At 40.2% G+C, this 13564-nt stretch overlaps 2 protein-coding genes across 3 annotated transcripts in view; both read right to left on the bottom strand.

Moving 5' to 3' along the window:
• lg9h8orf34 (linkage group 9 C8orf34 homolog) overlaps positions 1–3279 on the bottom strand; it is a 73673-nt gene extending 70394 nt beyond the window's left edge. Inside the window, exon 1 of one of the 2 annotated variants that reach the window (XM_063483690.1) lies at positions 2949–3279. In XM_063483690.1, coding sequence (XP_063339760.1) covers positions 2949–3017 — 69 coding nt within the window. In that variant the 5' untranslated portion in view covers positions 3018–3279. Of the gene's footprint in view, positions 1–1186; positions 1251–2948 lie in introns of those variants that run through there. The other variant, XM_063483692.1, reaches the window with a different exon arrangement.
• A 246-nt stretch (positions 3280–3525) lies between these two features.
• Positions 3526–13564, bottom strand: part of prex2 (phosphatidylinositol-3,4,5-trisphosphate-dependent Rac exchange factor 2) — a 93855-nt gene continuing 83816 nt past the window's right edge. Inside the window, exons 39-41 of the mRNA XM_063483722.1 lie at positions 11686–11788; positions 6701–6768; positions 3526–4711 (exon numbers count right to left, since the gene is read on the bottom strand). Of these exons, the coding sequence (XP_063339792.1) occupies positions 4666–4711; positions 6701–6768; positions 11686–11788 (217 nt within the window). The 3' untranslated portion in view covers positions 3526–4665. The remainder of the gene's footprint in view (positions 4712–6700; positions 6769–11685; positions 11789–13564) is intronic.

The raw sequence follows: 13564 nt of genomic DNA, 5'->3' as shown, positions 1-13564 counted from the left end.
ACCTTCAAAACAGGGTCCCACAAACCAATGGGTGATATCACAGTGGTTACATCCAAATGAGCATAGTTCAAAAACAATAAAAACTAACCTCATAGCCAGCAACATGTAGCTTGAGAACCTGGTTAGTGGTTTTACACTCAATGCCCACTTTGCTAGTCACACCTGTTAAACTTCTTATTAACGCTTTAATTGGCCAATCACATGGCACCAACTAAGTGCATTTAATCATGTAGACATGGCTGAGACGACCTGCCGAAGTTCAAACTGAGCATCAGAATGGGGAAGAAAAGTGATTTAAGTGATTTGAATGTGACATGTTTATTGGTGCCAGACATAGTGGTCTACTTCAGAAACTCTTGGTCTATTGCACAACATATTGAACCTTGTGGTTCAATATGTTGGGCTACAGCAGCAGAAGACCACACCGCGCAACACTCCTGTCAGCTGAAAATAGCAAACTGAGGTTGCAATTTTCAGAACAGGAGACTGGAAAAACACCGCCTGCTCTGATGACACTGCAACATTTGGACAGCAGAGTCAGAATTTGACATAAGCAACATGAAAGGATGAAGCCGTCCTGCCTTGTTTCAAAGGCATAGGCCGGTGCTGGTGGTGTAATGGTGTAGGGGATATTTTGTTGACACTCTTTGTACCAATTGAGCATCATTTAAACACCACAGCCTACACGAGGATGGTTAGTGAGCATGTCCATCCCTTCATAACTACAGTGTACCCATCTTAAATAATAATAAGTGCCCAATGAATGTAGCTCTATGACACTTTAATATATTTTTGTACAAAACTATTTATGGATATTAAAAAAGAAAGAGTAAAATGGCAACCTTACAGCTGGCAGTATTAGAGAATAAAACCTCTATTATATAGTGTGGTAGTGTAATATCTTTCACAGTAAGAATGTGCTGCAGATTATAGAATGCATATTATAAAAGCAGCACTTTGATGTAGGCAATTCTAGCTGGCAGCACATTATTGTAATTTAACAGGGCAAGTTTTAAAGTGTTTGTGATCACGATGGCTTCTTGTTTATAATGACTATCTGTAATACAAGACCATTATATTGTAATAGTATCACTACATTTTGTTTTTGTAGTTCACTTTGCCATAACTGTCCACACTGTACTCTTGTAGTTCTTTAATTACAAGTACATTTATAAATTCATTTTACCTGTAGGTGTTGTATTGTTTGGATATCAAGCTTCCAGCGAGCCCCTTATTTGGTCTGAGCAGCACAGAACAGCTGTATCATTCCTTCACCTCTATCAATTTTCTACATCTGATCCAAAAAAAGAAAAAAAAAAGAAAAGAAATTAAAGCGAGAATTCAAACCTCTCTTCAGGACTTGTCCAATAAAAAAAAGAACTTGTTTCTTCACAACTGAAAGCACACGGATGGATTTTCTTTAGGACAACAATGAAATGGTCAAGGGTTTTCAAGCGCAGCAGCAGGGTAGCAGCTACATCATTTTTCTCATGAGGAGAGCGACAGACCCAGGAGAGTTTTCAATATCCCCCTCTTACTACACCTCTTTCTCTCTGCTGGCAGTTTCCCCAGCAAATCTACACGACACAATGCAGCCTCACAACACGCCATTCGCAGCCTATTTGCTGTGAACACCTCGCCAACGATCCCCGTCTCTGTAACTCAGAATAACAAGTCTGTTTGATAACTTTGGGAGACAACTCTGGATGTGAATGGTTCACTATAAAGTCTCATCACAGATGTTTGCAACAAATGCACTTTTGATCAGCGCGCCGAGCACTTCCTTGGCTTTAATCGCCTTCAATCGTCACATGAAGGAAACACAATTTAATTGAGCACGGAGCAAGGAATGAAAAAGAAATCACAGACAGGCGGCAGGGAAGGGTGGGGAGGGGGGACAGGTGGAAGAGGAAGATGGAGGGAGCAAAGACAAACAATCAGAGATTACAGAGGCCTTTCAACTGAGCGGTTTTGAGCCTGGTAGGAAGATTTTCTCTCTTCTACGCTGGTGAAATGCATGTTAGGCTTGATTCACTGTCCACGGTGCTGAAACAAGCCACAGTAGCTCCTGTAATCCATGCACTTCAAGCTCTGTGCTTTTGCCGCTTCCACACATGCAGTTGGAGAACAGAAGTGAAACGTCAGCACATTTGTGAAGCACACGAAGTGCACGTATAGAGTCAGTTCACGTATACAGCCATCCCTCTGTATCCTTGCTTTCTCCTCATGGTGATAAGTGATTCTTGAAATCAGACTTCTGCACCTCAGAGAAAAGCTACTTCTAATAAATCTGATTATGTCTCACACCCGTGCAGTCCTGCTTTCAGCAATTAATCCAGGAGCAAACAAGGGATGAAGTCATGCTTTTCCTAACCCCCAGGGTTTCTTACTGTAGCTCTCACCCAGAATAACCCCCGATGAAGAACACACAGGCGGTTTCAGTGACAAACACACAGCGAGGTTGGCTGTGTCCTCTGTAGCACAACGCATAGTAAAAGCCAAGCCTACTGTGTGCAGTCTGAATTACAACTGGTTTCCCCAACTTCACCAAACTGTAAAAGGCACAGAGAGGATGCTACAGCCCAGTCTTCTTAAATGCAAATCACCAACAGAAGGATCTAAGCTTGGAGATGTGAGGGCAGACAGAGCAGCCGATATTGCTTCATAGGGTTTGCAGTATCGTTTAAAGGGAAGCGCAGGGGGAAGACATTAGCTGTAGAAGTGCAAGAAAATAAATGTTTTTCTTTGAAACTAGTCCTTCTGATTTAACCTCTACGACGCATGAGTAATAATGCAGTAATAAGCCAGTGACAATTCACGCAAACGCGCGCTCTCCATTTGGCACAAACTATAAATTAAAGCGAATAACGCAGTCCGGTGCACAGCAGTGGTGGTCTTTAAACCGGTTGCCAATAACTTCGGAGTTGGATGCACATTCGTACACTCACCTCAAACAAGGGTCCGATTTTATTCTTCTCCAGATACGACTGAATTCTTGACTGTTGAAGAGACGCCATGGAGAAACTGCTGTGCCTCGCGGAGAGCTTTTAGCGGGATGAAATCATGAGGTGAGCCGCTGTCATTCGTCCTTCAGGAGACGTCTCGGCGACTTGAAATGTAGAAAATGTGCACCGGGGTCGGCGGCGACCGAGCCACGTTAAGTTCAGGCAGGTTTGCGTCAAGTGCGGAGCGGGCGACTCTGAGTCCGGCTCATCCTGGAGTCAGCCCGGGACCTTCCCCAGTTTGTCGCCTTACTGACTCTGTGGCTGTAGCTTCCCCGCATGAGCCAATGCCACAGCGGCTCTGTGACAGGGATTACAAATCTTCCGCTTACTGGCTGCCAGTTTTAACCGCGCCACGGCCACTCCCACTTATACACCGGGCACTGCCTAGCACTATCTTTAACGAGACTGTGGTGTGTGTGTGTGCGCGCTTCAGCATGTAAATTGGGCAACAATTCCGTGCACTGACCACAGTTACTGCGTATTCTGCTAATTACCACAAGGAAACAAGTGCACTTCTCTCCTCGTATCTTTAATTAGACCACATTACCTGCACATTGATAAGTAAAACTGCATGCACACCTAAATAAAGTGTTGTTGAAAGGCGGGTACCTTCTACACCAACCACAACCAACAAGGCCGGTGGAAAAGTGGTCATTTTCAGGAGTAAATCAACTACAGAAATGTCCCCTGTAATCGGCTTTAATATACATTTTACAAACTGTATACATGGCAGGATTATTATTATTATTATTATTATTATCATCATGTAGGATTTTAAAGGGAATATGCAGAAAACCCCCAGTCATCTTCATTTTTACATTGATCATACAGAGGCATACGGTCTATGTAGGAAACATCACCCTTTGCATAGTAGCAAGCTAGTCATCCACTCTACAATGATAGCAAGTTTTAATCCTGAGTACTGTCAACATATATATATATAGGAACACAGAATATAGCTCCTAGCTCTATGCTTTTTTATGTTAATACTGATAAAATCACTGACAAATCTTCATGTCCATGCCTAACAATCTGAACCCAGTGAAACAGTACGACTCTATCAACACCTTTTCCCCTTGTTTTTCCTTTCTTTTTGCTAAATGCTGTGCATATTAACAAGTGAATAAACATCTTTTCAAGAAACACACACACAGTCATACGATTAAACAGCACGGAACTGACAAAGCACTGAAGTCAGAGCTGAACAGAAGCTGACAAATTACTGGCTAATTTGAACAAATACTGTGCCAAATTACATCCAGTATCCTTCTAATCATTTTTTTATTTCATATGCAAATAAAGCTAATACCATGAAATGCAAATGTCCCTCATAAAAACAAGAAGAATAATATGCAGACACTTAACTGATGGGATTAATTTTGTTCATTCATTAAGCTAATTTCGCTCCCTTTGCTCTGACACATCGTCTTGTCAGATGCATCACAGAATAAAAAGAAAATCAACAATATGTATCAAATACAACAGTGAAAAATGTAAAGTATTAAAACACAATCTGGGGTTTACAAATTCTATTTACACTTTAGGCTACTCTGGACATGTAAAATGAACCCAATAACTCTTTAATTAGATTAAGCTATTGGTGGAGGGAAAGCGTTGCTGACTCAAAAGATCCTCAAAACCTCTTCCTGGATGCGATGCATTATGGATCACCATCTGGGGGTGGAGGCTGGCACAGCTTGTACAACCTGATCAGAGAAACACATATGCAACATGACGCTTAATTACATTCGACCCAAGCGATGATTCTTCAGGCTTCAGGTCTTTGTTTGGATTTACCGGATATGTGTCTGCGTACTGGAAGCATGCAGTAATATCTCTGTATTACCAAGTAAAACAATATTAAATATGTAAAGAGAGTAAAAAACAAGCAAAGAACTTGTACATACTAAATAAACTATGCACAGTATCTTTGTTACACTTGCTAAGACTGCCCTCTATACATCATAATGTAAAATATAAAGTGCTCATGTATAAGTCCATGAGCTGTTAAATCCATATTCATTTGTTAAATTATTAAATGTAAAAACTGTCCTAATAGTTTCCATACTTCTCCCAGTCAAAGCATGGTTTCTTCTGCCACCTTGGTGAACAGAAACATTACTGAAGCAACACTTTGATTTGCTCTTGTCCGTGATTGGTCACTTGTAATCCAAGATCAAACTCGAGCAGCATAAGATGTGATAAATTTGTTGGAGTGGACCCCTCTATTTTTCAGGTCTCAACATTTTAAAAAGGCCTGAAGGAGGTCAGGGACAGCAGAGCACGGGAACCTGGCCGTCTTGTTTGCACTTCTTTGTTTTGCCTCTAACAAAAGTCTTGAAGACAGCCTCGCTGCCTGTTGATAGTGTAGGTGTGCACTGTGTTCCCAATCTAAATGATGGTATGAAGAAAACTCTCTTTGCCAAGTGAGAATATGAGAAGCATTTGCGCTCATCTCTTCTCCGGGTTTTTTTTTTTAAATTTATTTATTTTTTTAATAACAAATGCATCAATATTTTACACTTCACATCTGCATCTCCTGAAAGATCATTTCTGCACAGTGGAAAAACGCGGTCTCATTATATTTTCCACAACATCACGTGAATTTCTCGCAACTTGAGCGTTAACAACACATAACTACAGGGCAAAATGTAAGAGACCCTTCCATCTACAGATCAGCAGGAATGAGAGTCCATCTTGTAAAGACCCTCAGAGGATACATACATATCCCACAGTTGTGGCAGCTACTTATGCTGCAACACTTATGACATAAGCCTGCAGGGAGTGCAGTAATTTTGCTGCATGACCACAATGTCTCAGTGTCTCAATACTAATCATCCGGCCACTTAATTTTATTTGTCAATTTCACTAAAAGGTTCAAAAGGGCTGCCTCTCATACAAAACCTATATGCTATAGCCAAATGGCTAGAGCAGTCTTTGCCCTCCTGTTAAAGCTACTAAGCAACAGGAATCTTTCTGCTAATATCCCTAAAATGACCATTTGGTTCCAGACCTGTTGAAAAAGCACACACAGAGATCTATAGCACTACAGTACATGTCCTTCTGCTTAATTCTTCTCAGCTACTCAGATGGACATTATGGAGGCACTTTTTCATGCTGAACAACATCTTGCTGGGTCTTGCGGTTTAATTCTCTCTTCCAAAACCACTCCAAAAAGCATTTTTTTTGGCCAATGTTATGTGCATAAATAAATACTTTATTTACTTACATAGCTTCCGAGTCAGTTTCCTCATTAAATTATTGGATTTAATCATAGACTGTATATAAAAGACATACATAATTTTTTGGTGTAAAATGTGAAGCCAATGAGGAAGTGGCTTGACGCTTGATTTGCATTTTTTTCCTCCATTTTTTACAAAAAAGATAACATATGAATAACAGAGGCCCCTTTGCTATGCAATCTAGTTAGTTAGCAGTAGCTAATCAGCTCTACTCTGTGCTCCAAATATAGTCATGTCTGGTTAATAAATACAGGAAACCCAGAGCTTCAAACTAATGGTCGACATCCCGTGGTTAAATTCATCTTTTATGCCGTCCATGGAAAGAAGTGCAAAGAAAGATCCATAACATGAAGTTTGGAAAAATCCTAAAAAGAGTGGCCTCGAAAACAAGAAAAGCTAGTAACCTTTAACTAATGTTGCCAAATGTAAAACGAGTGGTGCCTGTAGCTTTACCTTGGGACGGACGACGGCGTACGATCCCTCACTCCCAGGTTCTTGGCAGAATTTTGAACTCTTGCCCCCTAAAAGACAAAAAAATAATAATAATAATAATAATTGAGGACAAGGACATAAATCCAAAAGCAACAGCCTCAAACAGAAGCTGAATGAAACACCACAGAGAGAAGAGCTTAAACAAAGCTTAGACAATAAGCCGAAGAACATTTCTGCCCTCTGGGTGTTGAAGTTCTTTTTCCTAAAGCTACAAAATATATGGTTTGTCAGCTCTTAGTAATAATAAATTGCTGAGCAATATCATTCAGACCGTCTACAATCTGACATCATATGTGCTGTTCTTCCAATAATAGCTTATTGATGTTTATTTAATCAGGAGCGCTGTGAAGTTTTGAGTCAGTGTTGACTTTAGTGGAACAGCTCTTCATGGATCTCTGGTTTCCCCTTCTCATCTTTGAATGGATTTATTTATGGTCATAAATTCAAAAACACAAGAAGCTCATATTTCATATCTCCAGTGATAGTTTTTAATTAACAACATGAGGATCTCCAGCCTTGAATGACTTTCAGCCTTCTGCAGGGGAGAAATTACAGGTTCTTTTCTAAACATTATATGTTATGAAGCATATGAGGTGCATGTATAGAGTCTAAATTTAAGCTGCTGCTGCCAGTGTGTAGCTCTTCTTTGTTTCTGTGTAGGCAAAAGAACAATGCGGATTATTCTTTGTAAGGAATTGTAAACCAGTAGTAAGGAATCTGGAAGATGAATAGGGTGTCTGCCTGTGTGTGTTACAGAGTTTGATTATGCCCAGTCAGGAGTATGTCTGCTCTTTGCTAATGTTCCTTTAGTCTGCTGGCTGTGCGCAGAGTCGGCAGATAAATGACTGTAGGGGGGCAGGAAGCAACTTAGGCTTTCAATTTAGAGGCACGAACACCTGCGCTCACAAACACACCGTCTCTATATCTGCGCTGCATGCAAGTAAGCAAAAAAAAGAAAGAAAAAAAAAACAAAAACACATAATCAAATCTTTTCTTTTGATTATCAGCGGATCTGCATCTGCTCTTTGAGCAGAGAGAGAGCAAGCGGCCAAAAGTGCATTAGCCGACCTCTCAGTTACAACTCTGCCGTGCCCCATCTTACCGTCTGTTTCGAGTTACAGCCAGATAACAGGATAGCATCAGCAATTACTCTATGCCTATCACGGCCATCCATTCTGATGCCTCCAGACAGAGATGAACCCTAATGTCCCTGAAGGACACAGCATACAGAGAGACGACACCAAAACTATTTTAAAAGCAAATTAAATAAGTGGAATTTTGTTTACACGACTGAAATTATCCGAGGACTTTTACAGACCAACATAATGAATGTATACTCTCAAACGATGGTTCTGGAGACGATAAAAACAAAGCGAAGAGAACTTTAAACCACAAATCTGTGAAACTTTCAGAATCTTATTAGGTTACAACAGGATATTACACTTCTTGTTTTTACCTACTTCACAAGTAAGTAAAAAGAACAGGCATCTACATCCACAGCATCTACTCTCACCATCCACTTTATTAGGTACACCTATTCAACTGTTCGTTAAACACACAATCTAAATTCCAATCATGGCAATAGGCTATTAAAACCAATATGTTGGTAACAATAGGTTTATTGTGTCCTATCTATTGCTAAAGCCCCCACAAACACTTAGTAAATGTTAAAGTTTAGGCTTTCTGGAATGTCTTCTTCACAAGCCGTATAACACATCATTTATTATCACATTTTCTAATAAATAATCTTCAATTTCACGCCAATCTATACTAGAGTTATTAAGATATTGTAGTCTGGGCTACAGTGGTGGAAAAGCAGGCAGATTCTGCCATCAACAAAGCAGCCAGTATGTAATTATCAAAGACTCAAATACATATAATGCTAAAGAATATATGTGATAAAAAAAAAAAAAAGATTAATATGGTTGTCCAGGAAACAGCAGAGTTCAAATAGTGCATGCACAGTCCTTCGGTGGTTTATAATGAGCATCAGTTCACTCATGCATGCAAAGTGCTGCCTGTAATCAGTAGAAATGTTTTCATTTTTCACATGTTGACTCTGCAAATGCTTAATAACGCACATCTGTTGGCTGTTTCTTTATGTACTGTGTCAGCTTCTAAAAATGGGAGACGTAATATTTGCCCCCAGCTTTAATTGAAAGTAAAATTAATTATGATGAGTTTTTGTCAGCATTTTCAATCTGGTTTAAAAAGCAATGCTTACTTCTCCGCAAAATTAATTTCTTATAGATATTTTAAAAAGTTGAAAGGGACTTGATTTTTCTTTTTTCCTGAGTTCATAAGGCCAATGCTATAAGTTATTCTTTAGCTTTAGTATAAAGTTGTACACTGTTTGTATACAGAGCAAATATTGGACGTATTTGATGCAATTTGGGCAAAGCAGGTCTAATCTCAGCGTGATTTGTAAACCTCCACGCCGCATTCTCATTCTGAATTACGTTGTCTGGGCTCGATGGATGAATCCTGCTGGGACTGGATTCTGTGCTGATAACCTTTTTTTGTGAGCAACTGTGACTCTACAGCGAGAAAGAAGATGTGTCATTCAAATCCTGTGTGATATTCATATTCACCAGATTCATCAGCTGATGTCTGAGAGCAAGGGTAGGCACGCACACGCGCACACACAAACACACACAAAGCAGCTCAGATTCCCCAAAGCGCTCTATCTGGGCTGAACCACGTCTCCTCAGTGTCTGTCCAGGTCAACAATGATACAAGGCAAGAGAAAATGTCTCACTACAGAATAAGGCTTACTTGTATTAATCTAAATAATAAATCCCCCTGTCTGCACTTTTCAGAATGGATGTAAAATATCCTCAAATCACAGCCCTCGCAACGAGGTTCCAAATGTTTGCCAGCTGCACACTATACAACTCAAGGTCACACGATGCACTAAGTTGCATCCTGCTGGCTGCCATCCCATTTCTCTGAGAGGAGAAATTAAATGCCTCTTGTCCTGCAGGATCTGAGCCTACTGGGCAACCTCTCCTCTCCTCTCAGTGAAAATAGCAATGAAACCACAACTGACACAACTTTCAAAGAGAGTTTGAGCTGTGGTCATGGTTAGAGCCTCTTTTTTTTTTTTTTTTAAATGAGGTGATAATGTGTATGCACTAAAAGACTAATAGGAATTTCTTCCTTTGACTCCTAATGCATATGCAGATAAACAAACAAGCCCCAGACTTTCAACGAGTCTGCTGAGTTTCTCATTACTCTCTCATTTGGTCCGATTCATATTCTGGTAGCAGCGAATGCATATCTGATCAGTTTGAAATCAGGTTGGGGGGTGGAAGAGAGAAAGAGGCAAAACAAATTATAATGTAGACAGGAGCTAATGATTTTTTTTTTCTTTCATGTGGACAGCAGCTAATATTTCTTTCATTACCCAAAAGCATACTTACTGCCGGTTCCCTTTAAAAATGTCATTATTACTGAAGTAATAGACTCTGTGAGAAATATTGACCAAGGAAGCTAAAATGGCACAACTCTTTCTATTCCACTCGACGAAGCATGCGGTCTATGTGATGACTTCAGATGCAGAAACTGTTCTGTGAGTTGAGACACAAATTTTCTCAGAGAGTGAAAATGTCACTGCGGTAGACGCGGCAGCAGCATCAGGATGCTGAGATGAAATTTAACAAAAGAGGCCAAGGTACGTTCCAGGTGTGTAAATCAGTAAGTCGTTAAAAGATACCTTCATGATGCTGTTCTTTGGTACACGACTTATCCCAGAATAGTCATCTGAGACAATATCTGTCTATGTCGGGAAGAAAAACTACCCATCAGAAGGTAAGATGGAAGAATTATGCATTTCTCCTCTGCAATGTATTGTGTGTGTGTGAGTATTACGACTATTAATGTGTCAGTTCAGTTAATTAGCTCTCTAGTTTCCTTTCCACCTCTATGAGTTTCTTTTTTATTATTATTATTATTTTTTTTTTTACCTCAAATAAGTAAACTTCCATTCACTTTACCCTTATTCATTTATAAACGCCAACGCAGTAGTTATTCTTTTTAAGTCATTGTGGCAGGAAAATGCATTGAGAAGATTTAAATGCTTTAATTGAAAGGCACTTATTTTTCTTGTATAACAATACTATATACAGTTGGCAGTGTTTGTAGTCCTCTGTGCATCACAACAGAGGACTTTAAAATCCAACAATCAAGAGTTGATTGAAATGCGGACTTTCAGCTTTAATTCAAGAGGTTTAATAGAAGCATTGCATTTACTGTTTTAGTACAACCATTTTTTAAAACAGTCCTCCATTTTCAGAGGCTCAAAATTGACAAGATGTTTAAAGGAAATGTGAGTCCTGTTCCCTCATTACTTACTGATAAATTAAGCAGACAAAAGATTTGGAATTGATCCAGTTTTTGGAGTCCAATTCTGTGGAAATTCTTCTCCCTTTTTAATCTATTGACCATTCTTCTCTTTTAAAAACAACCCTTTCTCCGCTCTCCACTTTCCACACCGTCTCCATGAGGTTTCACTCACAGGTAAAAGTTTCAGTCTTTAACTTTCAAGCTTCCTTGCTTAACTTTGAACGGGGTTACGTAATGTGCTCACAAACTGAACTGAAGGTCTGTAGTTTTGCTTCGTTTGCACAGCTTCCGGAGAAGCGATGAGGAAAAGACGCCACAAAAATATCCCGAGAGAATGAGGTGGCTGCCAGAGCAGCTTGTCATTCCCTATCAAAACAGAGGAGAAGCTGATCACTGTGGTGATTAATCACCTTGTATCATATAATCAGGGTTTAAGTCAAAGGCAGCCAGGTAAGCTCTTTTTAACAGCCATTCAAAGCACGATGATTTTACCTTCAAAAACACTCCCTCTGAAATGTCAGAGATGTGTGTAAATGTATAGCACTGGGAAAACTACAAAGTGGACAGCGGCTCATTATAGCAGACATCTGCGAAACACATACCTGCTTCCTCATGACATCAGTGGCCTGCATGATGCAGCGAGGTGGAAGGCCGTGGTTTCGAGCCAGCAGGATGGCCTGCTCCAGTGTCACACTCAGGGTGCAGCTGTTAGTCAGAGAGAAAATATGTGGTCAGGCTTATTCTCATCAAACGGTGCAATGATGCTTAATCATCTTCTTTACCATCAATCAAAATATAGTATCCACTGAGGAAATCTGGGACTAGGACTTTGTGACGCCTAAAACAAAAGGTTTTTAATGTCTTTTCCCCCCAATTCCATGACTCTGCAATATTAAAATGCAGTCCGTGTTTGACACATGACGGCAGTCGAGCAGCCTTTGCAGCAGATGGAGACTGAAAGTGAGATCTGATACTGAAACAAACATCAACTGAGAATAAAATCCAGTTCAGCTAAATCACATCACCATGAGAGCGTTTTGCTCCTCTTGACACCTTGCCATTACATCGCATTCTTCCCACCTCACCTTCGCTTGTCTCCGCTCTAATGAATCACTGCACTTGCTTCTGAAAAGTCAATCACAGCGAGCAAAGGCAGCGCATCAAGAGGATAACAAGTTCGCTGATCTTTGCCTTAGAACAAGCACAAGAGAGGGAAATTTGTAGTAGGCCTCTGGGACTTGAGGAGCCTTCCAGGTTTTCTTGTCCTCAGCCCAGAGAAAGAGGTCCAAGGACAAGTCAGTGCTTCTCCTTTGGCAGAGGCGCTATACTCTCACCACCATAAGGATGCTATATGCGTAAAATGAGTGCTGACACGAGTCTGTGATTCATTAGTTGCAGCAAACTTTGTTCCCAAGCACATACACAGCCAGCCTCTTCCTCTTCTGCCTTACACAGACACACGCACACACAGATGGCAGTGTGGGGATAGATCCTTAGAGAGCCAGTGACGGGCATCAAGGCTGCTGGATGACCTTTATATGATAACAAGCTGTACTGGTAGATCGATCCAGAGCCTTTTCACTGCAAATTGAACTGTCCAAAGTTCCAACACTGCCATGACGCTGCTAAGAAATCTGAGCTGTTTGTTTAATATCTCCTTCTCTCATGGTAGCGTTTCACATTGACCGAGGAGAACAGAAGAGAAAAGAAAAAAGAAAAAAAAAAAAAAAGAGCAGATGTGAGACGGGGGACTTATCACTGCCAGAAGCCGTTACTTTGAGTCAATCAAATCAAGATTTAAAAGTCCCCTTGAGTTTCAGTTGCATAACTTTATTACAGGGAAACAAGATACGATAAAAGTAATGAACCCAACAATCATTTCCAGTATGTGCCGAAAGATATCCCAGGAGAGAATTGCAGAGGATGTCCTTTCACAGGCCACCCCAGAATATTTTAAGCACCCGCTTTGAGCTTCCCACACCGATAAAGAAGTGGGGAGAAAAAAAAAGCTAAAAAGGAGGATCTTTAAATATCTCTTCTGCTGGAGCACGATGAAGGAACTGCACGAAATCTGTGTGTGTGCGCGTTAGCCTGCACATTTTCCCTTTTGATTAGGGCTGGTGAGATAGTATGAGATGATTTATACCCATCTGTTTTATGTTGTTCCATCACATATCCCATTTACACTTTGTGTTTCTGCAGAGTGAGCCCATACTGATAAATGAACAAGAGAAAGAAAGACACAAAGGAATGAAAGATAGAATTAAGAGGAGAACTAAAAAAAAAAAAAAAAAGGGGGGGGAAGCATAAACAGGCCAAATATAGAATTAGTAGTAACTTCTTTTTTTTTTTTTGCTCTCAGTCAGTGAATCCTCAGAGTAATTGGAAAAAAAGGACAACAGAGAAACGCTAGTGTTTTGCTGATATCACCCAAAATATCACGCTTTCACTGTTATTAAAACTCATCCATCAAGCCAACTA

This window comes from Pelmatolapia mariae, linkage group LG9 (genome assembly GCF_036321145.2).
Source record: "Pelmatolapia mariae isolate MD_Pm_ZW linkage group LG9, Pm_UMD_F_2, whole genome shotgun sequence".
Classification (NCBI taxonomy): Eukaryota; Metazoa; Chordata; class Actinopteri; order Cichliformes; family Cichlidae; genus Pelmatolapia; species Pelmatolapia mariae.
This window is presented reverse-complemented; position numbering and strand designations above follow the sequence as displayed.